The following is a 26727-nucleotide window of genomic DNA, read 5'->3' as shown; positions in this document are numbered from 1 at the left end:
TAGATTTAATTTGATTTAGAAAAGTAAAAGTAGTTTCTTGCATATCTGTGTGACAAACTAAAATTCATATTTTTAGAGTGTGTTACCTTTTTTTTAAAAAAGGCAGTAATAGTTCTGCTCAGCTTTGGCCACAACATTTCATGAGTGACAAAAGAGGAAATGGGATGCTATGTTAAATACAACCAGTAGCCTCCAGTATCCATTACTTCTTCTAAAGCAACAGGGCCTCCAAGGTTCACCTCCAAGGGCATAGGGCTCCCTGGAAAACACTGCATTTCCCAATCTCTCTTCCTCAGAGGTGCAGGCATGTAACCAAGTTTGGACCAATGAGATATACGCAGAAGTGGCAGTTTCTGGACACCTTTCTGAAAGGATGGCATGCACGCACACTTGGGTCCCTCTTCCCTCTCCCTTATCCTGCTGCTTAGAACTCGGATGTTCCCATGCAGGCCTGTAAATGGAAGCCATGTACAGAAGAGCAATGAGCTAGGTGGAGCCTGGGTGGGCAGTATTGTGGAGGACCATGCGAGTCATAGATCACCCACCTAAAGTTTTAGACAGAAAAATATACTCCTATTTTATTTAAACCATTACTGGTTTGGTCTTCAGTCCCCGGCAGCAAACCTAACTAATACAAAGCCTTGAGGAATTCATAGTCACATAAGAGTCAAGGAGCTAGGTCTAGTTAGCCTGGAGGAGAGATCACTCAGAAGGAAAAGGTGGCTGTTTCTGAGAACTTGAAACTTCTTGCAGAAGAGAGATAAACCTTATTCTATGTGGCTACAAGGAAGAAAATTCTAGAAAAACAGATATGGACAAAAGATAGGATGCAGTATGAATAACTTACAATTGAGGTGGATATCTGACCTGGACACTGACTCTATTATCTGATATGGCTGATTAATCCAAACATTCCTTGGACGATGAGGTCAGTGAGGACAGGACAGTACCCTCTCCAACCCAGCCTTCCCCCACGCTCATACAGACTTACAGTACCTGGGTCCCTAGCAGGTGCCAGGTAAAAAGGGTTGTTACCTGGATGCAGGGACAAAGCAAAACTGATAGGTGGAATGAAAGGCCTTTGAAGGGCCAGAAGAGTAAGCTTTGAGGACAGTTCCTCCCCCGGTAGGAAGCAGAATTTCACTGCTTTTAAAATCGATCCTTTTTCTTGTTTGGTAAAGTCAAAGCAAAATCTACTTAAAAAGTAAATGCTGGCAGGAGTAGCCATTATCGCATAACAGAGGAATGTATGGGACAGTAATGCTTCTAGGGAAGAGACAGGGCAGTTCTGCATTTGCTTTCTTCAATGTGTGTGTGCATGTGTGGAAATTCTAAGGAGAAATACACAAGGAAATATGGTATAAGACCTTCATCACTACGGCTTTCAGATATGTAGACATTTCCCATATTTCTCTTATTCCCTTCAGCCACATTTCAAGCCATGCCATCTTGATCCCATTCAGAAAATTTGAACTTTGCAAGTAAAACTATATCAGATGTTTTGCTCACAATCTTTTTTTGTATTCCTTTTATCCCCAAAGCTTATTCAGGTGTGCCCTGCTTTAAGAAAGTCAAATACAGTATACTAAAACCCAAACTTGACAACATATAAATTAGGGGGTGAGAATTTACATTACAAACACATTCTGAATGTATCTTCTTGAGAGAATGACAAACATATTGAAACTAAAGTCCCTTGATTAGAATAAAATTAAAATATCTCTGAAATTATGATGTGGCCCAATGGGAAAATACACAAATTTACTTGATATATTCTTTAGATTAGGACATTCATTGCAAATAGAAATGATTAAATATCTTTGAAGTCTAGCAATAACAAAATATGTGACACACAGAACCATTGTACAAAGAGAGTTCCCCCTATGGCGTACAGGGGGAAGTTATTCAATGAGATAGACTTACAGAAAATAACCACAGTAACAGCCTTCTTTGTCAGGATGCTTTTTGTCTAGGTGCCCTCTGAATCAGATTGGTCCTAGATTGATCATTTATTCAGTAAAAGTGCATAACGCCTGCTGCTTCTGGCCTTAGGCTAGCAGCTGGGCATTTAAAGAGTAAGTCATGGAGGTACCTACTAGTTGTTCATTCACAGACGAGTGACCATAATTATTTAGTGAGTGTAAGAAAGCATTGCCAATCTAGAAAAAATCTTTCCAAAGAGGAGCTGTGGCTTAGGCTACTTCTTATTCTTTGAGAACAGAGTACATTGATTCATGGTCCTCTCCACCACTTCTCACCAGGTTACATGGGGCTTGAAAGGCCCATCACAGTCCATAACGGGTTCTATTGTACTCCACAGCTGCTGTGTTGACTTTGGTCAGTGGGTTGTTTTTTGGTTGTTGTTGTTGTTGTTGATTTGTGTGGATTATGCTTGATTTCAGTAGAGTATCTGGAAAGAAATAAGGAGAAAGAGTAACTTTTTTTTTAAGATGCATAATTTCTACTAACAGAAAGAATAGGCTTATCCAAAAGCTAGATGAACCTAAAGACTTAAAACGACTACCATAAAACTGAGAGAAACTTTTCTTTCATTGGATTAGAGATAGAAAATGAGAAGACATATGTCTTGATTACCTTCTAGGTGTTGGGCCTTGTTCTGGGAAAATGTACAAAAAGTGTTCTGCCCATTAGGGATAATGTGAATTATACTCCATTTCTACAAATAAGGAAACCAAATCTTTGGTTAAACCAAGTGTAGAGGTCTTACAGTGAGAAAATGGCAGAATCAGATTGGGACCTATGGTGTTTCCCTGAACCTGATAGTAAACTTTGTATTTCCAAAGCTATTAAAAAGAAAACTGTTCTCTCCTTCATAATTCTTGAAGTCAGAGCTGGTGAGAGAGACTCCATATGTCTTTTCATATGTTCCTAATCCAGAGAGTACTTATCTAGAGCAAGATCTTCAGACCGAGACCCAACTGATGTAAAGTGTATATAGATGAATGGGTACAGCTGGAAGAGATTAAACTTTTGTCCATGGACTAGTGGGAAGGAGAACCAGAGCCTCTGCCATCATTACAAAACACCACTCTGGAGTGAGCTTCCTGCAGGGAGGAGCTGGACTTGGAGGGGGACGTTGTCTATTGATGCATCAGGGCAAGGGGAGCAGCCAACTCTGGCCGGGGTAGAGTGTGGGAGGGCAGGAGTGAGCTAACCAGAAACGCTGAACAAGAAAGAGAGTACCTTTGTCTGACTCACGAGTTTGGAAGGAGAAGCTAGGCACATATTGGCCTTCTTTTTCATGTTATTTTTTGGGAGCCACCAATCCATAACATAGCATATTGCTTTGCTTTTTCATGTTACATACAGTTTTATAGGAGTAATTCCTCTCCTGGGGAAGGAGGTATGGTTGCCAAATGCCAACCGAGACTGGGTTGGTAAAGGTGTCATTGTGGAAACCAAGTTGCTGATAGAGGAAACATTCAACAACATCACCTTTGTCAGTAAAAATATACATGTTTTGTATTCCTAGCTGCCTTACTCTTTCGTCATTTCTTGTTTGGTCCAGAGTTTATGTAAAAGAAAGCAGGTAAATTATTTATTGGACTTCCTCAACTTTCAACAAGGTAAATGGAAGGAGAAATCAGGGTCTGGGGGCTATAACAGCTTAGATTCCTCAGGTAGGAAGAATCTGGACCCACACAACTGAGCTGTGATGGTTGCAAGAGGCGTTTCAGGAGGAGGAGCAGAGTGGTATGTAGACTATGTGGTTGAAAACTCTTTTCTTTTGGAGAGACTAATTCTGCATGAAGGACCTCCCCCTACAGTGGGTAAGCAGCAATCAGAGTCAGCCTAGGCAAACAAACAAACAAAGATGAGGTGGGAGGGGCTTGATCAGCCCATTTCTGATCCTTGCCTACAGGAATATGTTCTTTGCTTTTTTAAAAATTTTATTTATTTTTCTTTAGAGGGGAAGGGAAGGAGAGAAGGAGAGAAATATCAATGTATGGTTGCCTCTGATGAGTCCCCTGCTGGGAACTGGCCTGCAACCCAGGCATGTGCCCTGACTGGGAATCAAACCGCGATTGTATGGTTCGCAGGCCCGCGCTGAAGCCACTGAGCTACACCAGCCAGGGCGTTCTTTTCTTTTAAAATTCACTTTATTCTGCTAGCATAAGGCCAAGTAGAAGACAATTTTTTTGTTTGTTTCTGTCTTAGGTTTTTAAGCTAGAGAACCAGAATCTGTCTTGCTGAATCAGGGGCCAGTTCACCAGACGAGGTCATTACAAAGAAATCTGAGATCACAGCATTGACTGCTGACCCAAATATTTGAAGTTGTCTCAGTGTATAAAATGAGGCCACAGAACGGAGAATGGCTAGTCCAGAAACTCAGTGCGGCTCTCTCTTTTTTGGAGAAGTGGACAGAGGAAGAAAAAAAACAAAAAAACTCCTGCCTCTGGTTTAGAATAAACTTTTTTTTTCACAATTGTCCTCCAGTATATATACATACATACATACACATATTACTTTTTCTAATTATATAAGTAGCATATGGTCATTGTAGAAAAAGGTAAGAGGAAAGAAGAAAATAAACAGTTTTTAAATTCCCAAAGTATCTGCTAGGATCATGTTTGGCTGCAGCGATGAGAAGTACAGAGAAAGCAGCATGAAGATGGTACAGATTCTTTCTGTCTTTCCATTTCTCTGTACTTATCATGAAAGTCTTTGCCTCATACCTGCGCCTCACGGCTGAAATATGACTGACTGCTGTAGCTCTAGGCCTCATATCCTTCGAAGGCAGGGAGAAGAGGAAAGCAGGAAAGGGAAGCACCTATGTCGGAAAAGTAAATGCTTTTTCAGAAACCTCCACTTTAATTCTCATTAGCCAGCACTTTTCACATGGTCTCCTAACTGCGAGGAAGTTCAAGTGAAATCTGGATTTTGTTTGTAAGAAAGAGAAAAAAAAGCTACTGGATAGGAAAAGTAGTGCTTCCTCTAGTTCTGGCTCAGCCCATGTTCTGCCTCCTTTTCCTTCCTTGCATCACCTATCATCCGAGCCCAGGCCATTCTCTTAGGAACGAACCCCTGTGCTGTTCTGTCGCCCAGGACAGAGCACCAAGCCTTCCTTTAATTTTTACATCTGGCTTGCAAAATGAGACTCTTTTCTAGTTATGCATCCAGTTGAGACTATTACACATTTTCAAAGCATATGTATAAACTCCCCATACCATTTCATAACCTGTTCTTTTCTCTTAATGATGTGTTTATTGTCAGTAGCTTGGCAGCAGATGAAATTAATTGCATCTCAGCTGCACAGCATGCTTCCTCAAGTCATTCTATAAATATATGCTAAACAATTTTAAAGATGCTGAGAGTAGACACTGAACAAAACACACAAAGTCTCAGACTTCATGGAGCTGTTATTCCAGGGGGAGAAGACAGTGAAGAAATAAGTAAATCTGCAATATGTCGGACGCTGATAAGCATTAAGGAGAAAAATAAAGCAGGGTCAGGGAAATAAGGAATGTCAGGAAGAGAGGAGTCCAATGTTATATATAAAATGGTCAAGGAATGTTGCATTGATAAGCAGAGGCCTGAAAGAAAGAGAGCAAGTTGTGTGCATTTCTTGAAATTTTCCAGGCAAGAGGGAACAGCACGTGCAAAGGCCCTGACATGGGAATGTGCATAGTGTGGTTGAGGAACGGCACCAGGGCCTTTGTACCTGGGTCAGAGTAAACAAGGTGAGCCTATTCAGAGATAGGGCAGAGAGAGTAGTAGAAGTTCCTACATAGTCAGAAGAACATACTTTTATTAGCTGCAGTGTTTACTCACTTTATTAGACACTCAAGTACTTTCCAGTTTTTCATATTTACATATACTTTTTAAAAAAGTTCTGGGCCACTGCCAAAAATTCTTTCATGCCTACATTAAAATAATGATTTATTAATTTTGTTTTTTGAGAGACATTTTTAAGCACAGCTCACCTTCTTCTAAAATAATGAACAAGGGGACAACAATAGTACTGAAATCCCGCATCATTTACAAATAAAGCAAACATAAAAATAGGCTTAGTTATCTTAGCATGGCAGAATGGGAAAGTAGCAAGAAATAGAGGGAGAAAAAAGAAAACAAAAAAAGCAAAGGAGAGGAGCACAGAATGAAAGAGGAGCAAGGTTTCCTGAAGAAAAAGGAGACCTGCCCGTTCTACCGCTGGTTACAAACCACCCTCACGTGCTGATGCGAACAACCACCGCTTCATGAAGTTCATGGTTCTGTGGGTCAGGAGCTTGGGCTTCCATACACCATGGCAGTCTCGCAGGAGTTCAACTTGTTACATGGTAGTTTTTTCCCAAAGAGGCACAGTGGAAGCCCTCTTAGAGTGTGGGCCTGGGACTGTTACAGCATTACTTCTACTATACTCTGTTGGTCGGAGTAGTTATAAAGCAGCCCAGATGCTGGGAGAAAGGACATAGACCCTAACTCTCAGTGAGAGGCATGTATGTCAAAGAATTTGAAGGCACTTTTAAATTCACCACAACAGGTGAAGAAGAGATAGCCAGATTCCTAGCGTTTGCCCTCCTGAGGCCCAAGGCTGTGGTTACATAGCCACATGACATAACTAAGGCCAAAACTGAGGTCATTCTGCCTTACAGTCCTGAGATGTCTCCCTTGAACTCCTCAGCTACATCTTATACGTGGTTCATCCTTTTCGAGATCTTGAAAAGCCACCCTTGGTAAATAATAAATTACAGATTTTCTCTACAGCCTCTAGTAAAATAGCATCCTGCAACTTTTTTGTTTTTTGCTCTTTCTTGGTGATATGCTACCCATTACTTTTATAGTAAGTAGTAGAGTAAGCTCATATGTGCGGCCTTGTAAATAGTAACTTGTTCAAGGTAACAGTTTATGCCAGGAGAATCTAAGACAATGCTGATAGTATTTATTTTACTACCTGTGTACTTCCTGAAAGGAGGGCGGTTTGATAAAATATTGTGAGGCTGCTCTGTTTTGGGTACTTATTTGCAAAGCTGCATTAGCTAATTCCCTCCAGACTTCAGGATTCATGTCATCTGGACCCACTGATTTGTGTATGTTCAGATTTTTCAAGTATTCCTTTACCTGCATTGACAGAGCATGTATTTGACAGAATAATATTAAAAAATATAAGATGGCAAGCAGATGGTCAGAATCTTGACTGGAAAAAGATCTTACTGAAAATGGTTTGTGAATGCAGACCATGCTTTTGTTTACGGGAATGTCCTTTTAAATATTTGGTTTGATCACCAATGGAGGTCTTGAAAGAGCCCAATGCCTGCAGAAATATGTTAGCTGATATCTTCTACCTGAAGTAATGGCTCCCTTTAAAAGGGGGGTGGAATAAAGGAGTTTTCTATAACTCCTTGCTGCCAGATGTCTGTGTTGCTACCTAAATTATGGAGGTGGAAAAAAACCTTTTTCCTGAATGCCTATGCCCGATGCAGCTCCTTCTTCAGTGAAGAAAGGCATGGACTCAATCCAGTGAAAACGAGAGGCAAAAGAAAAAAGAAATGGAAAGACAAAGACTCACACCCAGAAGAATTTCCAAGGATCTCAAGTTTAGTTCCTTTGTGTTAGGAAGACAGGTTGGTGAGAAGTCTAGGCTCTATACTGATACCTGGAATAAGAAATCGAACACTTTTACAGTTATAGAAGAGGAAGCTCTATTTAAAGCCCCGGACATCTTACACAAATTGCAAAGGGAACCTTGGTAGAGTGATATTTGAGTTTTTTCTCTACAGACTTTTCTTTCATGGTTGCCATAGTCCTTTTAACAGAAAAGAAAGAAGATCAATATCTTGGCAGTGACATCTAGTACCTTTCATTATCTGGAGAGTCAATTCTAGTCTCCTCTTGACATCAGGCTCTGGGTGTCATCATTGAAAAGATTAGTGGAGTGAATTTTGTCCAATGTCACTGAAACTACAGAACCCATGCCCTCCTTTATGTACAGTCCTTGTACCCCTCATTTCAATTGCTGAGGTAAGTGAGCAGGATGAAGTCAACAAAGCAAGTCTGGAAACTGCCTATATCTATAGCCAAATATTTGCTGCTAAATGTTTTGGGAGGGTGGATGTTCTATCTTTAATACATATAAACTTTCTTTGCCACATAGTAGAATATACACCCATGTGCTTAAGCACCCACCAAACTCTAATGGCCCTGTGCCATTTTTCTCAGGCATAGTTATTTCCTCTACCCCTTCCAGACTTCAATGTTTTTTCTACATATACCCTTCTTCTTTCTGCCTTCCTGTTATACATAACCAACACATTTGCCTCCTGCTAGGAGTTATGAGTAATTTAGTCATTAAAATAATAACTTATTTTTAATGCTATCACATTGAAACATTTTAGTTGTTACTAAAAGGTCCTCCACATCCTCCCCAAAGACACTTTAAGGTATTTTTTTCATTTACATGGAGTGCAATAACTTATTGTAGTAAAGCCTATAGAGCTGGAAAATATGGCAAAAGCTTCATGCACTTACTTTTAAAGATTTTATTTATTTATCTTTAGAGGGGAAGGGAAGGAGAGAGGAAGAAATATCAATGTGTGGTTGCCTCTCCTGCATCCCCTGCTGGGAACTGGCCTGCAACCCAGGCATGTGCCCTGACTGGGAATCGAACTGGTGACCCTTTGCTTCACAGGCCCATGTTCAATCCACTGAGCTACACCAGCCAAGGTCATTCACCTACTTTTAGATGAGACTGTTTTTGGCAATCCATATAAGTGACTCTTTCTTGGGTGAGAAAAGATGACCTCATAAGTAGACCAATGTGTAGACAACCATCCAAATATAAGTCACTGACTACCGATTCATCAAAGAACAAATTTGCCAAAAGACCACTTTCCCAATATTAATGATTCACAAAAGACTTATTGCTTTGTAGTTATTAGCATAATTGCTTGAAAAAATTCCAAGCTTAAAGCCGCTGGGCATCTTCACACTCTCATTACGCCACTGCATACATTCAGTATCACATGCATGCAAAGACCCCTCCCTATTCATATATAAGAACATTCCCAGTGAATTGCTCGCAATCCAACTCTTTCCTTTCTCAGTCAGGAAAAAAAGTGTAAGAAGTAAGAAAAGCAATAGACTCAGCTGAAAATATATTGGAAGATAAAAACTCATCATACCATGTTCAAAAAATTATTTGAGATTGGTGACATGCCTGACACCAGACCTTTCAAAGAAATTGTCTCTCCTCAAAGTAAGCTATATATTGACTGTGACTGAAACATAAATTCCTGTTAATTTATTACTTGTTTAAAAATTATAAATCATTAAGTGAGCAAATTGGTCATTAAGCCAATTATTGTAACTGACAATTATGTGAAATAATTTTAGTGAATTTATCTAGAACCATTACAAAAGTTTTTTTAAATAAATTTAAAACTTATAAATTTTCTTCCCCGATTTTCTTGCCTATAAGTCTAATTTCATGCAGTTTTCAGAGGATGAGGGAGATTCTCAGTAGATATACTAATGAGCTAATCAAAACAGTGAGATCATTCATTGATGAATACTTTCTAAGTAGCTAATATAAAAGATTTTATTATATACATAGGTGAAGAAAAGAGAGGAAATACTAAAATAAGTGATGAAAATTCAGCTCTTTACTGACTCAGAAGACATACTATTCATATATTGGCTGACTTGAGAACAATTACAAAACATCCTATCAACAAGTTCACAATGACAGTGAGAGAGTGTAACGTGCAGACAGCTCTGACCTCCTGTTGGGTCATGCCAACAATCCATCCCTAATGTCCACACATGAAAAACAAAAGTCTTCTCTGGAAGGATTTTTTTCTTTCCAAGATAAACCTTTTTTCAATTTTCAAATCATAAGATATTTTTCTCCCTATGCAAATCATTCTAAATTCTACAGGTATTTGTATACTTTCTGTTATATTACTCACATAAGTCTGGTTTGATTTTAAATTCAATAGGGAAAAAAATGAACTCAGTCTTTTTATTTTCTAGCATAGATGCTAGAAATAGTCTAAAATATTTGTACGTGATGATTTCAAGCAATACATCAGGGATCAGATGTCTGTAAACATCTACTTTTGACATCCTTCATGTATTCACGGAATGTCTGGTCCAAGTTAAAAGACCAGGTGACTAAGCAGCAAGCCAAATGAAGATCTACAGAGAATACAGGAGGCTTAAAAAAACTGTAATTTCAAAACATGGGTTTTCTAATTAAAATGCAGCCAATGTTCCCAAGCACGCAGAAAAAAACCCCGACAGGCTTTGGGTCTCAAGGATTTGGGCCTCTGACCCTACACATAATTTTTCAAACATGCATTTCACTTACTTGGAAATACCTTAAATATAACCAAAACATTATAATAGGTCCTGAGGCCTGGGGAGTGAGTCCCAGAACCGAGTGACACAGTCCTCCAGGGCAGAGACTGCGTTTCCTCCACTGTTCCATGTAGCAGCAGCCTAAGGCTGATGGTCAATAAATAAATCAATAAAACATTCACATAATGACAAGCTTCCATGACTGGAGGGAGTTTTCATCGAAGATATGAATAATATTTTACAAACACCGACAAGCAAAATAGTGCAATTATGTAGATAGACTTCTCTCAAAATACTTGTTGTCAATGTAGTCAGACATGACCCAGTTCCACATATCCAGTCTTGAGTGTCTTTAGAGACTATACAAAATTTAACTAATGTGCTGGATACACAATTCGCTCTGAGCATCGGCATAGTTAAGAATTAACAAAACAGAAACGCCTGTTTTTAACATACCCATTATACTCCAAGTTCACATCTGCTATCTTGGTCCCACTTTATACACTTACTGTATTTATGAGAAAAAAATTATATAGCTATATAATGCTGGATTTTTATGTCCTTGAAGTACAGGGCTGGAAGAACCTTTAAAGATGCTCTAGTTCAGCCATCCAAGTCCAAATTCCTCCACATCTTAGTCTAGACACAGAGATTCATTGCTGGACTGTAACATCCATATATTTTTGTTCTTCTTAAAGAAGGAGTCGGCAAAATGTTTCAGGAAAGGTCCAGAAAGTAAATATTTTAGGCTTTGTGGGCCATACAGTCTCTGTTGCAATGACTTCATTCTGCCTTACTAGTACAAAAACAGCCACAGACAATATATAAATGAGTCAGTATGGCTGTGTTTCATTAAAATTCTATTGACAAAAATAGGCAGTGGGTCAGATTTGGGCAAACACTGGCCTAAATCATCTGCTGTGATGCATGGGGCATGGAGATAGATGGCAGAAAAAAGGCAAATAATGTGAAGAAAATGTTCACAATCAATACCAACAAAAGTTATCACTGGCTCCTCAGTCCAAATGACTCAATGCTTTTTTAAATACTAATTTTTTTTACCAAATACTTCTATTGGGCCCTATCAACTAAAGATTACCCTTCCTATCCCTCCCCTCTTGCCAACCCAAATGAGCTAAAAGAGAAAAGCTAGAAGATACTCATTCATGTGATCATATTCATGCTTCCTGCATATTCTTAAGGGCGACCTTGTAAAACAGATTTAGATACAGTCTGGGTAATTAGGCAAGTATGTTATAACTTTATCCTAAGATGATGGTATCTGATCTCATGCAGATATAAGGGCTATCCAGGAAATGAAGGCATAATTCAACTCCAAATGTAAGATCATGTAGTGAAGCCCACAACGGGCAACATGACCTGGTATAAAGCCCATGGACCTTGGCGTAATAACCATCAGGATTTAAATTATTTATGCAATGTAGTAATTCTGAGATACTGAACAGGTTTCTTAATCTTCTTGAGCCTCTGGTGCCTCCTTTATAAAATGGAGATAATATTTATTTTCCAGGATTATTAGGAGGGTTACATCACAGTTCCTGGATGGGAGAATCACTGACATTCTCTACAAAGAGAATAATGAAGGCTCTATTATAAAATTTTGTCTGCTGATCACCATTTGAAAAGTCTACAACCTGCGGGGAAAAATCTAAATTTTAAGGAAATGTTTTGCTTCCATATACACAGGAGATAATGTCAATTGCTTCTGCCTTGTTAAGTAACAGTTATGATCAAGCACTTACAGAAAGGCATTGATCTGAGTATAGAGGTTACCTGTTTCTTTAAATTTTGTTTTCCCTACAACCCTTTGGCTGTTCCATCAAGTTTGGGGCCACAGTTAGGCACTTAGGTTTTCCTCAGGTGTGAACTTGTGGACTCAATAAATAGAGATTCCAGAATATAGCCTAGTTGTATGCTAACCAGGTCCTCAAATGATTAGCAATCTGAGAAAATTCCAACTTGTTTCCCTTTGAAGGCAGCCCTAAGACCACCCAGGAGTTTGCGATGCTCGAGAAAGTAGTGGCATGTTTACATAGGAATGTGAGCTGTATAGAACATGGAACACCTGTGCTCTGTGGTCTTCTCAGCCCCAATTAGCTTCTGGAAAGAATTCAGGGTAGAAATCCTTAATGGGATGCCACAGAAAGTGCCTCAGTCCTGAGCACTAAAATAATTTCTTCAGCTCTGCTAGCTCTATGTAAAACCTACTCACTAATAACTACTTAGTTACCCAAGTGAGTGCCATAAAAGAATCCTGGACATTCAGAAAAGAGACTCAATTTATTTATAATAAGAACTTACAGTGTTGGTACAGGAAACGGATTTGGGGTTTAATATGAGAAAAGACTTTCAAAATCCAGAACCATTTAAAGAAGGAATGAGTTGTCCTGTGGGCTAGCAAATTCTCTGCGGTTGGAAGTGATGATCTATTGGGGACATTGTGGAAAGTATTCCTGTAAAAATAAGGAAGAAAATATTTGGCTAAATTGTTTTATTCTTACATGTTTATTTAACAAGCATTTTTGGGTGCCTCCTATGAGCTAGCACTTTTTAAGTTCTGGCACACTGAAAAAGGTTAAGAATATAAAAATAAATATGTGGACATTTTGCTATTAAAGAACTTAAAGATGGGGGGAAACAGATAAGTACCAGTGATTACAATAGGGCACTGGTAGTATGATAAAAAATGTTTAAAGGTGGGGCACTTAACGGAGAAGGTAATGAGGAGGGAAGGATTCCTGGAGCAGGTGACGCTGAGTCTCACAGGGTACACTAATGTAGCAAGTTAGTCAGATAAAGGAAGGAGGTAGGAAGCCATTCTGGGAAGAAGGAACAACATGAACGAAGGCACAGGGTCACAGAAATGCAGTACTGCTTCAGTCAGTCTACAGGATTGTCAGTGGTGGGCCACAGGGTTCTGTCATCAGCCCTATCCCATTCATTGTTGCAACAAATGCTGTACGTGAAGAGCCCTGAATCAAATTTGTGATTAATGTGATGCTGAGATAATATATAGTACATTTAAATTGCAATATTAAGATCAAAGAGGACAAAGTAGGGACTCAATAAATAGTTATTGAATTGGTAACTCTTTACAGTGTGGTTATATGGGTGTAAAATATAGCAGGTGGGAGACCTGGGCAAATAAAAACACATATAAAGAAAGGGGCAAGCTAACATCTGTTGATCTTATTGATGAGTTATGGGTGTCTGCTATTTTATCTTCTACATGTTCGACTATTTTGCAATTTTTAAAAACACTTCGAATTTTGGTAATATATTTCAACAATGGGACATGGTTGTCAAGAACCCAAATGTAATTTTGGGGTAACAAGTCAGTTACCCCACATATTTAGAACAATATGTGTGTCCGCCTCGCTACACTGTGCTGACCTAACTGCACATGGGCACTCGGATCAGTTCTGGGATTTATACTTCAGGAGACACGTCTGGAGGGGAAATACGAGAGAGTGGGGGCCTCAAAATGAAAACGAGAAACATTTGAAGAAATGCTGATGTCTCGCGGGGAGCAGTCTCAAGAGTTCTAATAATTTTCTTTAAAGGATTTCGTGGACAAGATATTAGACTTGCCTTATGTAGCTTTAGCAAATAGTCCTACACTGATGTTATGCCATATATGCATTTAATGAACACAAATTCAGTTACATGAAATCTGAGAAAATAATCATAGTTTTCAGGGAAACATATGGAGTGGGGCAAAAGTAGCTTTACAGTTGAGAGTACGTGAAATACAGTTTATCTTATTATTTACTATATTATTTTCCAGATAAGCAACCATAAACCTACTTTTGCCTCACCCTGTACAATCTAAACAGCTGGCTCCTTCACTTAGTCTACTTTATAGATATAACTATGTCCCCAAATCAGCAGGAAACCAGAAGTGAGAAAACCCAATTTCAGGACCCTTTTTTCTCTCAGAGTATGAGCATTTCCCCAGTCTGAGTGGGACTCTAGCCTTGAGAAATGCTTATTTTTATACATATTTCTCCTATACACAAGCCAACAACTTTGGTTCTCAACCAAAGAAACAGTGATCAGTTTCAACCCTGGAGGGAATGCTGGCTGAGAAATCATAATTCTAATGACTAATAGAGTGTTCTCCTGAGAGACTTTCAAGACCAAGTCTGCCCATAGGCAACTGTTGCCTCACATTGGATTTAGAATCAAACCTCCCAGGAAAGATGCAACCTCACAATAAAATCAAAAGATAAAAGTTGCATGGAGATGATTTTAAATTAACCTAAGGAAGAAGTCTCTAATAGCTAACTTCTTCAGGAAGTTAAGGTGGCTCTCACCTCACATCAGAAATGTTTGAACAGACACTAGACACTAACTTTTCTGATACATTGTAGATGAGAGAGACTCAGGAATTCGACCCAAGTGGTAAATTAGAACAAATCTAAGTGGTCTCTTAGAATCTCGAGATTCTGAAATTCTGGGATACCAGACTCATCCCAAGTCCATGATTTAGCTCATGTCACATTCTGCTAGCCTGTCCATTCTTCTTTCTTCAGACTCCTCTTCTTCTGATCTGTCGAAATCAACTACCTCTCTCAAAAAACACTTCACAATTCATCTCTGCTTTAGTACACGGGATGGTGTGTTATAGGTTACACAGGAATGAGAACCTTTGCAGCATTATTAATGATAGCTGCATTTGCTCTTATACTTTTTTTTTAGTCCATGATACTCATTTTACATGGGACTTTCACTTTTTCCTGGTGTTAAATCTTAAGAAATCAAGATTCTGGTTCAGATGGTTTCATTATATGGGGATGTTTTTATGTGATATTTATAAACCAACAGAAAACTCCCATTGGGAGGAGAGAGTTCTGGGTTGGAATTATCTATTGCTGCATAAGAAAATAGCACAAATGTAGTGGCCTACGACAACAAATACACAAGTATATATTTGTTTTAAGCAGGAGCTAGGTGACTCAGATGTTGGGGATGACTCCTAGAGGCGGAAATCATCTGAAGGCTCAATCCCACACATGACTGGTGAGTGATGTAGGGTGACAGGTAGGACCACAGCTGGATGGTCAGCTAGAGTACCTACAGGTAGCTTCTCTCTGTGGCTGCTTTGGCTTCTTCACAGCATAGTGGCAGGGTTCCAAGAGCAAGTGTCATAAGGAAACCAAGTAGAAACTAGGTCAATCCCTTCCTATGGCTAACCTTGGAAGTCACATAATGTCACTTGTGTCATAGTCACAGACCCTTTCAGAGGAGTGGACACAAACTGCTCCTCTGTGTCAGAGGACTGTCAACATCATGTTGCAAGAAGTATATGTGTAATGAGACATCTCACAGCAGCCATCTTGAAAAGTTCAAACTATCATGAAATGGATAATTTAGAAACAAGAAGACTCGAAACCTGCTCAATTTGATTATTTGCATCCTCTATTATATTAGAAAAACTGCATATGCTTCATCTCCTTTATTCTGACACTATTCTTTTTTTATTACAGTTTTTTAAAAATATTTTTTAAATTTATTTTTAGAGAGGGGGTACGAGAAGGAGAAAGAGTAGGAGAGAAACATTAATGTGTGGTTGCCTCTCATGTGTCCCCTTCTGGGGACCTGACCTGAAATCTAGGCATGTGCCCTGACTGGGAATCGAACTGGTGACCCTTTGCTTCACAGGCTCGTGCTCAATCCACTGAGCTACACCAGCCAGGGCTATTCTGACATTATTCTTGAATGCATGTTTCAAAAACCTATGTTTTTTCTTCAGATGACATAGCTACTTTATTAAGTAGATGCAAGGAAGGTAAAATGGGTGCCTGAATTTAAGGTAAAGCTATGCACAGACACAAATTCGATTAATCATTTGTTGTGGCTACATCAAATGACATCCCTACCAATACTAGTATCGTAAGGAACTCTTCTCTCCCACGTATGGAGATAGTTGGGCTATGTCGATGCTTCCCACTTATCCTCACCAGAGTAAGCAGGACACAATCCCTTGTGTCACTCGGCACAGAGGACATGAGAAAGGAAGACTCTTTCTCGTGGGGGGGAGGGGTAAAAGAAGAGAAGGAGGGAAAAGAGAAGAGGATAACAAGGGGACATGTGAGGGGTACACTGCCCTAGCTATTTTGACATCGAATTTTCCCCATGTAGACATGCTGCTACTATTCATTTCTGTTATTTCTCTAAGTAAAAGTCATGAATGTGGTGAATGTCATGACATGCATGCGATCCTGTAGCATCATAGATGTCAACAAAACTAAAACATGTTTAGACAACCTTTTCTCTGAAAGCAATTCTTAGACTGACAAAGGGTAACTTTTTTGGTAAAGAAGCATGTCACTCTGACTGCCCAACAAAACTATGATGGCTGGAATAGCATCTCTAAAATGCAAGTTATGGTAGCGGTCTTTTCTAGAATTGTTTCTCTCTCCCCTGCTTTCCTCAAGAAGACAAAACATTTCCTTACCTCTCTGTTTCCCCAAGCCCACCTCTCAGCCACCACCGACAAATTTGCTTTGCTCTTCTGAGTTCCTATTGTGGCAGATCCTACGTGGTGAGTTTGGTGGGCATGGCAAAGAAGTAGACGAAGCCAGCTCATCTCTCATCTACACTTAGTTTAGTAACCCACTGACTGAATCACCCAGGTTGAGAGATATTGATTTAAAATTCCCTAATAACGCAACACAAATCATTCCAAATTTGTAAGAGGGCCTATACTCCCTTACAGGGTTCAAAGGTTCAAGGGGGGTTTTAGTATGATAAGAGAGTGTTAGGTTTCTTCTCAGAAATATTTGGAAAGTTAAATAAATTTTTTTTCAGGCTCAGACTGAGGATCAGGAATATGCATAAATTTAGTACAAAAAGGGAGAGAGTTTCCCTCAGGGATAGGTCTTTGCTCAAAATCCCAGTGGTCAGCTGGAATCAGACCAAACACACACCTTGGGAAATAGAGACATTAATCTGTCTGACTTGTGGGTGTGAGATGATTCTTTAGAGGCTGAGGGACAATGAGGTAACCAGGAATGAAGAGGAATGAAGGCAGATTTGTGAACAGAGGGAAAATCGATAAAATGCGTAAGAATTATGGGTTCCTGCTTACTGAGAATAAACAAGGGGTTTCTGGTGAGATGGATTCAGACACAGAAGAACCTGAAAGATCGGGTGACATATAAGGCCAGATAGGAAGGCTGTACTTACTTTTGCTATAATGTAAGGATTTACTTTATAAGGTGTTAGATCTGATATTGGGGAGTTGACGGAATTCTCACCAAGACATTCTTCCAATGTGGGCTGCTTTTGTCTAGGGAGACTTGCTATCAGTACAAGGAAGTACCCCCCCCAAATAAATACAACCTGGGGTGGTCTCTGGGCACCCTCCCCCTCCTCCCTTCTAAGAGTTGGGGGCTTCTGATAGCTGGCAGGCCTCCCAGCTAAGAGTCATGCGTCCCTGCCACCCTGGCAAATTTACAAGTAAGCTGTGGCAAATTTACAAATTTACAAGAGTGCTGCAGAGCAGGAAAAACACCGGCCTAGAGGGATGGCGGAAAGTTCTCCTGTTTCTTCACTAGAGAGCATGTCCTTTCTCTTTTAGAGTGTTCGCTTATTTTTCAGTATTGCTCAGATACATAAAACAGCCCCTTTCCCCTACCATCATCAAAACTGGCCAGTTTCAGCAAAAATTCATTTTTGCTGAAAATGAATTTTTCATTTGAATGAAATGAATCAAATGAATCAAAACTGTGGCACAAATTCAGAAAATAAGCTTCTTTGACAGTTGTTTCTCATTAAAATTCTTACCTTAAGGATTCAAAGCATTATTTCACAGCACAGTGCCCTCCATCCACCCAAAGAATTGCAGAGTCTCAAAATCCATTAAAGGCTCAGATGCCTGACATCGTTTTACATAAAGACAAATACCCTGTGTTTTCCAAAAGCACGGAAAGTGAGAAGTTTGCCTGTGCAAGAAGGTGCACATTAGGCTCTTCAATAAAGAAAGGGCTGTACATGCATTAGGGGAGGGGAGGGGACTTGACTATACAGCCTGTCTCTGGAAATATGGCTGTTAAGTATATTCAAGCAATTATAATAAAGCAGAAATAATTCAGAAATAAAACTTTTCGTATCTAAATCACAGGGGCCATGACTGCCCAGAACAAGAGGCAGTTTAAATGTCAAGTAAGCATTTATGTTTTGCACCAAAATAAAAGTTCGGTGCCTACCAGCTCACAAGGGGAAGCATGATATTGACATTGGAGAGGTCCCACAGGCTGCTGAAGGTTTGTTTCTCAGCACCTACGCCCCCATATGTCCCTGTCACCTGTGCTGGGCTCTACCTAACTTTCAGTAATGAGTACTGAAGGAGTGATGATGGAATTCCTGGGACAGCACTACCAAGAGAGGCTTCTGTACGGACACTATGGAGCACGTAAGACTGCCAAGCCTCCTAAGAGATAAGAGAAAGAATGGGAAACTAGGAAGCTGAGACTCGGGTATGGTGCCAAAATGAGCCTGGCTCATTTCAGTGGTGCTCCCCAAAGAATACAATCGCAATGGCATCATTTAGGTTGGGGGCCAACTAATCCCAAAAGATTCCTGAGGAATAAGAGAACTCAGGTGTGCCAAAGCATCAACAAATTCATCCTGTGACCAGATTTCATAACATTTCAGTCTATGATCCAAAAGAACATGTGTAACTCTTGCCAATTCAAAAATTTTTTAACATTTTTTAGAAATATATTTTGATTATGCTATTACAGTTGTCCCATTCCCCCCTTTATTCCCCACTGCCCTGTACCCCCCTGCTCCCACATTCCTGTCCCCCTTAGTTCATGTCCATGGTTTATATATATATAAGTTCTTTGGCTTCTCCACTTCCTATATACTATTACTAACCTCCCCCCCCATTTATTTTGTACATACCATTTATGCTTATTCGCTGTACCTTTCCCCCCATCCTACCCTGCTGATAACCCTCCATGTGATCTCCATTTCTGTGATTCCGTTGTTTTCTAGTTGTTCGCTTAGTTTGTTTTTGTTTTTTGTAGGTTCAGTTGTTGATAGTTATAAGTTTGTTGTCATTTTACTGTTCATCTACTTTTTCTTAGATAATAAGTCCCTTTAACATTTCATCTAGAAATGGCTTGATGATGAACTCCTTTAGCTTTACCTTGTCTTGGAAGCACTTTATCTGCCCTTCCATTCTATATGATAGGCTTACTGGGTAGAGTAATCTAGGTTTTAGGTCCTTGCTTTTCATCACTTTGAATACTTCTTGCCAGTTCCTTCTTGCCTGCAAGGTTTCTTTTGAGAACTCAACTAAGAGTCTTATGGAAACTCCTTTGTAGGTAACTGTCTCCTTTTCTCTTGCTGCTTTTAAGATTCTTTCCTTATCTTTAATCTTGGGTAATATAATTATGATGTGCCTTGGTGTATGCTTCCTTGGGTCCAACTTCTTTGGGATTCTCTGAGCTTCCTGGACTTCCTGGAATTCTATTTCCTTTGTCAGACTGGGGAAGCTCTCCTTCATTATTTTTTTCAAATAAGTTTTCCATTTTTTGTTCTTCCTCTTCTCCTTCTGGTACCCCTATAATTTGGATGTTGGAATGTTTAAAGTTGTACTGGAGGTTCCTAAACCCCTCCTCATTTTTTTGAATTCCTATTTCTTCATTCTGTTCTAATTGAATGTTTATTTCTTCCTTCTGCTCCAAATCATTGATTTGGGTCCCAGTTTCCTTTCCTTCACTGTGGTTTGCCTGTATATTTTTATTTCACTTTGCATAGCCTTCACTTTTTCCTCTATTTTGTTACTATACTCAACCATTTCTGTGAGAATCCTGATTACCAGTGCTTTGAACTCTGCATCTGATAGGTTGACTGTCTCTTTATTGGTTAGCTCTATTTTTGGAGTTTTGCTCTGTTCTTTCATTTGGGCCATATTTCTCTGCCTTGGTTCACCTGTTACATTGTAAGAGGCAGAGCCTTAGGTATTGGCCAGGGCACAGCAACCCATGTCACTGTGTTGTGGCGCTGTATGTGGGGGAGGGGTCTGAGAGGGAACAGTGCCACTTGCTTAGCTCTCACGGGCTTTTAGTCACTTCCTCTGCTACCCACAAGCCAATTGGGCCCTTCTGGTGCTGATTCCAAAGTGGGTGGGTTTGTGTACATTCTAGGACCCTATGGGTCTCACCAACGAAGTCTCCTGTGAGGCTGGGAGTTACTCCTGGTAGTGCAACCTCCACAGGATTTTACAGGCAGAGGTTTTGAGGCTTCATTTCTCCACACTGAAACCCTGGGTTGCACGGTCTGTCTCACTCCCATTATCCCTCCCAGTTTATCTGCATGAACATGTGGGACCGCATGGTCCTCTAGCCACTGCCTTGCCCAAGTCCTCTGTACCCCAGCTGCTCATCTCCCCACTCCTACCAGTCTGGATGAATGTTTCTCCTTTAACTCTTTGGTTGTCAGAATTCCATACAGTTCAATTTTCTGTATGGAAAGTCTGTATTTCCAGTCACTTTTGTTTTTAACTTTGTTCTTGTCCTTCTTTTGGTTGAGTGAGGAGGTCAAGTATAGCTACCTATGCCTCCATCTTGGCTGGATGCCTCAAAATTTTTATGGTAGTGTTTCACCAGAATCTTACTAGTTTTTTTTTCTCTTTATACTAGCTCATATGGTTGCTTTTGGATCAAAATTACTCAATCTATTTAGCTTTAGGGCTAACAAAAGCAGCAGCCCTATACAAAAGGTCATTGTATCTATTGCAAGTGTGTGTTTATCAATCACTTCCTCTCTTCTGTACCTGGTAAAACTTTCACACAGTTTACGCAGTTCTGGTAGAATAGGCTTGAGAGATGTTGGTAATAGATTTCCCCTACACTGGACTTCAAAAGGTGAGTTGTATTTATTTGCATAACGCACTTTGTATATCTTCAAAGTCTCATGGAAAGTGATAATTTGATTTTCGTTTTGACTAGTATACCATTTATCCCCTTTGTCTCCAAACACCACTTCCACAGATAAGTTGAAAGCATAATTCAGTATAAAACATACCACTTATTTACCTATGGCTTAGAAATAGGATCAGTTCTCAAAACCCTAGAATGGATTAAATGCCCATTCAGCTAGTAAGATGAGAGAGAAATCAGTTAAACCTTTAGACCAAAGATTTTACATTCACTCCAGACTCCATAAAGTCCCAGAAGCTGACCTTTCCCACTTATGTAGACATATTAATTTACTTTTATTTTTATGGTTCTTCCAGGAAGTACAACTTATAATATCTCCCAATCAGGGATTCCTGTATAGAATGACATGTATTTGAAAAAAATAGGTAAAATCTCTTGGGGCTAGATGGATATCATATATATATATGATATCATATATATATCCCCCTGTTTAGTAATAATAGCAAACATTACTAAACACTTACTATATTCTAGGCCTTGTTCTAAGAGCTTTACCCATATTTTTGCATTCAATCCTCACTATATTCCTGTGATACAAATAGTCTTATTATCCATTTACAAGTTAAGAAACTGGAAAAAAAAACCAAGAGATTTAGCGCCTTGCCTTGGCAGCTGGTAAGTAAGTATTAAAAAGAGAATTTGGACTTAGGTGGTCTGAGTTCAGAGCCTCAACATTTACTCCCCATCCTATACCTGTAGCTCCATACAGATAATGAAAGATATGGGAGAAAATAAGGCATGGTTATCCCTTCTCTTTTCACTCACTCCTCCCTGCCTGCTTCCATCTTGGTCAGATTCCTGCAAATACCTTGCCCTTTCCTCTACCTTTGCTGGTGCTGGTCTCCTACACTGAGTGCCATCTCCACCCCAACCTGATTGTATTCTTCAAGTCCAGGTTGATCTTTCCTTCCACCTGCCCCCTTCCAGCCTTGTACAGCTACTCTAGTTTACCTCTGTCTCTTCTTTCTTTGACCTTATTATAACTAATCAGACACTACTACTGACATTGTTAGCTCCTTGAGGGTAGGGTTTCCTATGTGTTACTTCCATTATATTCCATAGATTAGGTAGAGAAGCCAAGCTGGTAATATGAGGCACCCTCAAATCCACTTATAGTATCCAGGAGTTTACTTTCTGTTTGGCTGCCCCACTGTTATTCTTTTCTACCTCTTCTTCACTCATTTCCTCCTCCCTCAATATTATAAAAGTAATATATACTCATTTTATGTCCTCATTATTTCTGGTGAAATGTTAGCTATTGTTTGTATTCCCCTGTACATAATGCTCTCTGCCCACACTGGCTTTTTTTTTTATTATTTTTTCTCTTTGTCTTTGGTTTTCAGGAGTTTGACTAAAATGTGCTGAAATGTGATTTTCCTTGTATTTATCTTGTTTGGGGATTGCAGAATTTCTTGGACATGTAGGTCAATTTTGTTTGTTTTACAGTTCTTATAACCAAATGTGGGGAATTTGGGGCTATCATTTCTTCAAATATTTTTTTCTGCCCCATTCTTTCTTTCCACTCTTTCTGAGTGGTTGTGAGTTTTTCCTTCATTATAGTAATAGAAACAAACTAACCCATAACAAAAATGACAAGATTAGTAGAAGAATGCCCTGGCTGGTGTAGCTCAGTGGATTGAGCGCAGGCCTGTGAACCACACGATCGCGGTTCAATTCCCAGTCAGGGCACATGCCTGGGTTGCAGGCCAGTTCCCGGTTCCTGGCAGGGGACGCACGAGAGGTAACCATACATTGATATCTCTCTCTCTCTCTCTCTCTCTCCTTCCCTTTCCCTCTAAGATAAATAAATAAAATCTTTAAAAAAAAGATTAGTGAAAGAAAATATAAATCAATGTAAGAAGCACTTATTTCAAAATACCCAAAGCTTACAGTTGATAGAGTATGCAATGGCCTTGAATATTTGTGTTCCTCTAAAATTCTTATGTTGAAACTTAATGCCTAGTGTGATGCTACTACTCACTTTTGGGAGGTGAATTGGTTATGAAAGTGGAGCTCTCATAATTTCATTAGTGCCCTGAAAAAAAAAGAGGCCAAAGGGAGAGGGCCTCTTCCACCACGTAAGGTTATGATGAAAAGACCAGCATCTAAGAACCAGAAAGCACAGTCACCAAATATGCCCATGCCTTGATTTTGGACTTCCCAGCCTCCAGAACTGAAAGAAATTAGTATTTGTTGTTTATAAGCCAGCCAGCCTATGATATCCTGTTTTAGCCATCAAAAAAAAAAAATCTAAGACGGAGGGCAATTATTTTAAAGTTATAATACTATATTTTCAATTTTCTCCTTCAAGCCACCTTTTCTTCCTAGAACAACTCATTCATGAATTTATGCAAATATTCAACAAATATTTACTGAGCCCCAGCTATTTGGCTTGCACTAAGGTAGGTACAAGACAAAAATGAAATGAACAAGAAAAACGCTTTTTCCTCATGAAATTCAGTCTTGTAGTGGGAACACACAGGTAAAGAAGCATGACTAGTAGGGGAGGGAAGAAAAGGTCTAACGAGCTGACAGTCCTGCATGTACAGGGACGAGCCGGCATTTGGTGTATGTGGAGATGAATGAAAGGTTCAGCATGCAGCTTGTAGGATGAGGGACTGGAGATAAAGTTCATCTACAGGGAAGGGCTAGGTGTAAAATCCTTGACTGCCAAGCTTTGTAACTTGGTGTAGCCTATAGGCAATAGGTCTAAGTAATCTAAATTTTTGCCCCATTTGTCACATTTTGAAGTTGTTGGGTTGACATAATCAGATTTCCTTTGTTAAAAAAATAATTCTAGTTTAGAGGACTAACTAAAGTAGAGAGAAACCCATGAAAGAGAAAACATTTCCACCATCACAGAACTTTCTATTAGACAATGCTGGTTTAGAGAGTTTTTAAATACTTGAGTTGAGTAATTAAGAAAATGACATGTCATTTCATATCCATGAGGTTAGGGCGGGGAAGTAGAAAAGTTCGATAACACCAGGTGCTGTTGAGCATGTAGGAAGTCTGTCTGACAGTTAATAGGAGGGCGGATAGTTGTCATCATTTTGAAGACCAATTTGGTAATTTCTAGTAAAGATGAAGATATGTAACCCTACAGCCCAACAATTTAATTTCTAGAGACAAAAGAGAAACACTCTCATGAGCAAACATGAGAACACTACAAAAACATTATTATATTATTTCCCTTTAATAGAAAAAGACCCTCTAAATGTCTATGTGTGAGGATAAAAAAAATTCGGGAATATTTATTTAAGGGAATACTACACAGCAGTTAAAATAAATATGTACATGTGTGAGATGGGTATATATCAAAACTTTATTGTTGAATGAAAAATGTCTACATTGTTAACAACACACAGGAGAATCAATTATGTTCATTAATGCTCTGTCATAGAGTTTCTCTGCACTTAAGATTAAGTATGCCTCCATAATGCCACCTTATAGCTCTAGAAAGCTATATTGCCTCCACATAGCTCTAGAAAGCTAATCTGGTTATGTTAACCCTTGCCCTTCCTTAAATGGGATAAAAGTTCTCTAGCTGAAAAATGCTGCCATTTTCTACAACTGAACAATCTGCATCCAGTTTAGCCCTGTGTTCACAGCTCAGCACTTACATGTAGAATTTGAAGGTGGGTCAGAAAAGTCATAAAGACAATTCAAAGTGAGAGAATGTTATATATTAAGGGAAGCTGGCATTGTTAGTCTGGAAAACAATATAAACCTGAGGTATTTAATGATGGTTTTAGGGCTTCTGTGTTCGTCCTTTGATGTGTAGGGTCTGTCTGGTTTAGCTTTAAAGATCTAAATCTAACTTTCAAAGGGTGTGAAATTATTTGGGGGGGGGTTTCCCTCCTCCTTCCTCTTTTCTTTTTTCCTTTCATTTTTTGTCTTCTCAGAAAATTTTATACAACATTTTAGTGCATCTGATCAAGTGTTTGCACAGCTTCATTTTAAAAGCTGGGTCAGTTGAATTAACCATAACTGACTGTGGTAGTTATTAGTCTGGACTAGGTTCTAGAGCCATTCTGCTGAGTATCATACCCCTGTACTAAAAAAATCTTGGCCTGGGATCTGGAAACAGGCCTGGAATGCAATGTAAAAGCACCCAGGGTTATGTGGGCACCTATCTCACCAAGACAAAGATAGCTAGATTAATTCTGAACTGATTTTTACTTTGGCCTCCCTCATTTTAAGGTTGGATGTGGACTCTCAGCATCAGGAGGTAACAAAAACTCACTAACAGACATAAATCTGGACAATATCTTAAGCATAGCTGTCGTGGAAATTACTATCTCCTAATTTCTCAGGTAAATCACAGTGATTTTATTTATTTTTAACAGCCTCTAGTTTTCACAAATCACTCTTTGGAGCATCTCTTTCTGGAAAATAAAGATAGTGTTTTTAAAAAAAACACCTCATAGTCCAGTTGAACATCGATACACTAGTTATTATACCCCTGCAAGATCAATGCCAAAAGAGACTATTTAAGCTACTTTAACTATTCTATGCAAAACAGCCTTTATAAAGTTGTGGAGAATAATAGTTGTAGAGGAATCTTACTTTTTATGGCGACCACCCAGGTGGTGCCAGAAGTTGAACGTAGCCCTCCTCCTCCAGCCCCGCCATCAGTGTAGCTCAGAATGGATTGGCTTTTCGGGACCGCTGAGAGGACTGGCAAAGCCAGCGAAATCTTCCAGGCAGAAGTACTAGCTCCGATCCGAGGATTAGAGCCTGTCATTAAGGGGTGTCCAAAAGGGAAAGAAAAAGAAGGAAGGAAATATGGTTTAAGCTTCAGGGGAGACTCATTTTCTCTAGGAGAGGGAGTAAGGCACCAAGAATCCGCATTCATCGATAAGGTTTCACTTGCGGTGAAAACGAGGTCTCTCCGGCCGACCCGCGCTCGTGAGGCCCTTGTCGGGTCGGCCTGGGCGCCCGGTGCTACGTCCCGGGTGGGCCGGTGGGCCGCTCCCCGACCCGCCGCGGCACGTGGCCGCCGCCGGGCTTGGCTGCTGGAGCCCGTCAGAGCAGCCACGCGAGAGACCTGCAGGGCGCACACTCTCCCTGGCCCCGGCCTCCCCACCGGGGCGCGCCCCCGGCGGGCTGCCCCAGGCCTCCAAGTCTGCTTCCGGGCCAGATGGGACCCCGGGAGGCGGGCCTCCAACAGCCTAGTCTCCGTTGAAGTCTGTGCAGGGCAACTGGAAAGGAGCTGGAGGACCATAGAGGGACAGGGAGAAAGGGGTTCCGCCTGCTTTCCGCAATCTGCTGGCGCGCTGGGCCTACGTAGGGCGCGGGCTGATGCCTAAGGTAGAATGAGAAACGAGTGTGCACTCGTTGGAGATGGACAAATGCAGTGCGTATGAGAGGCCTGAGGGTGTGTAACAAGAAACTGGGGTGAATGTGTGAGAGGAGGCAGGGATTAGAG

General features: G+C 40.0%; 1 protein-coding gene across 1 annotated transcript; it reads right to left on the bottom strand.

The window, feature by feature from the left end:
• Positions 1–1788: 1788 nt before the first annotated feature.
• Positions 1789–26523, bottom strand: LOC118998863 (uncharacterized). Its single transcript, XM_037063251.1, has 2 exons — positions 25866–26523; positions 1789–2410 (listed from the first exon to the last, which is right to left on the bottom strand). Exons 1-2 carry the CDS (start codon positions 26521–26523, stop codon positions 2286–2288), a joined length of 783 nt encoding a protein of 260 aa, XP_036919146.1. The 3' UTR covers positions 1789–2285.
• Between the last annotated feature and the right edge of the window lie 204 nt (positions 26524–26727).

The sequence above is a fragment of the Sturnira hondurensis genome, unplaced genomic scaffold (assembly GCF_014824575.4).
Source record: "Sturnira hondurensis isolate 20B ecotype Veracruz unplaced genomic scaffold, ASM1482457v3 Scaffold0014384, whole genome shotgun sequence".
In the NCBI taxonomy this organism is placed as follows: Eukaryota; Metazoa; Chordata; class Mammalia; order Chiroptera; family Phyllostomidae; genus Sturnira; species Sturnira hondurensis.
The sequence above is the reverse complement of the archived record's forward strand: the minus strand, read 5'-3'. Positions and strand labels throughout refer to the sequence as shown.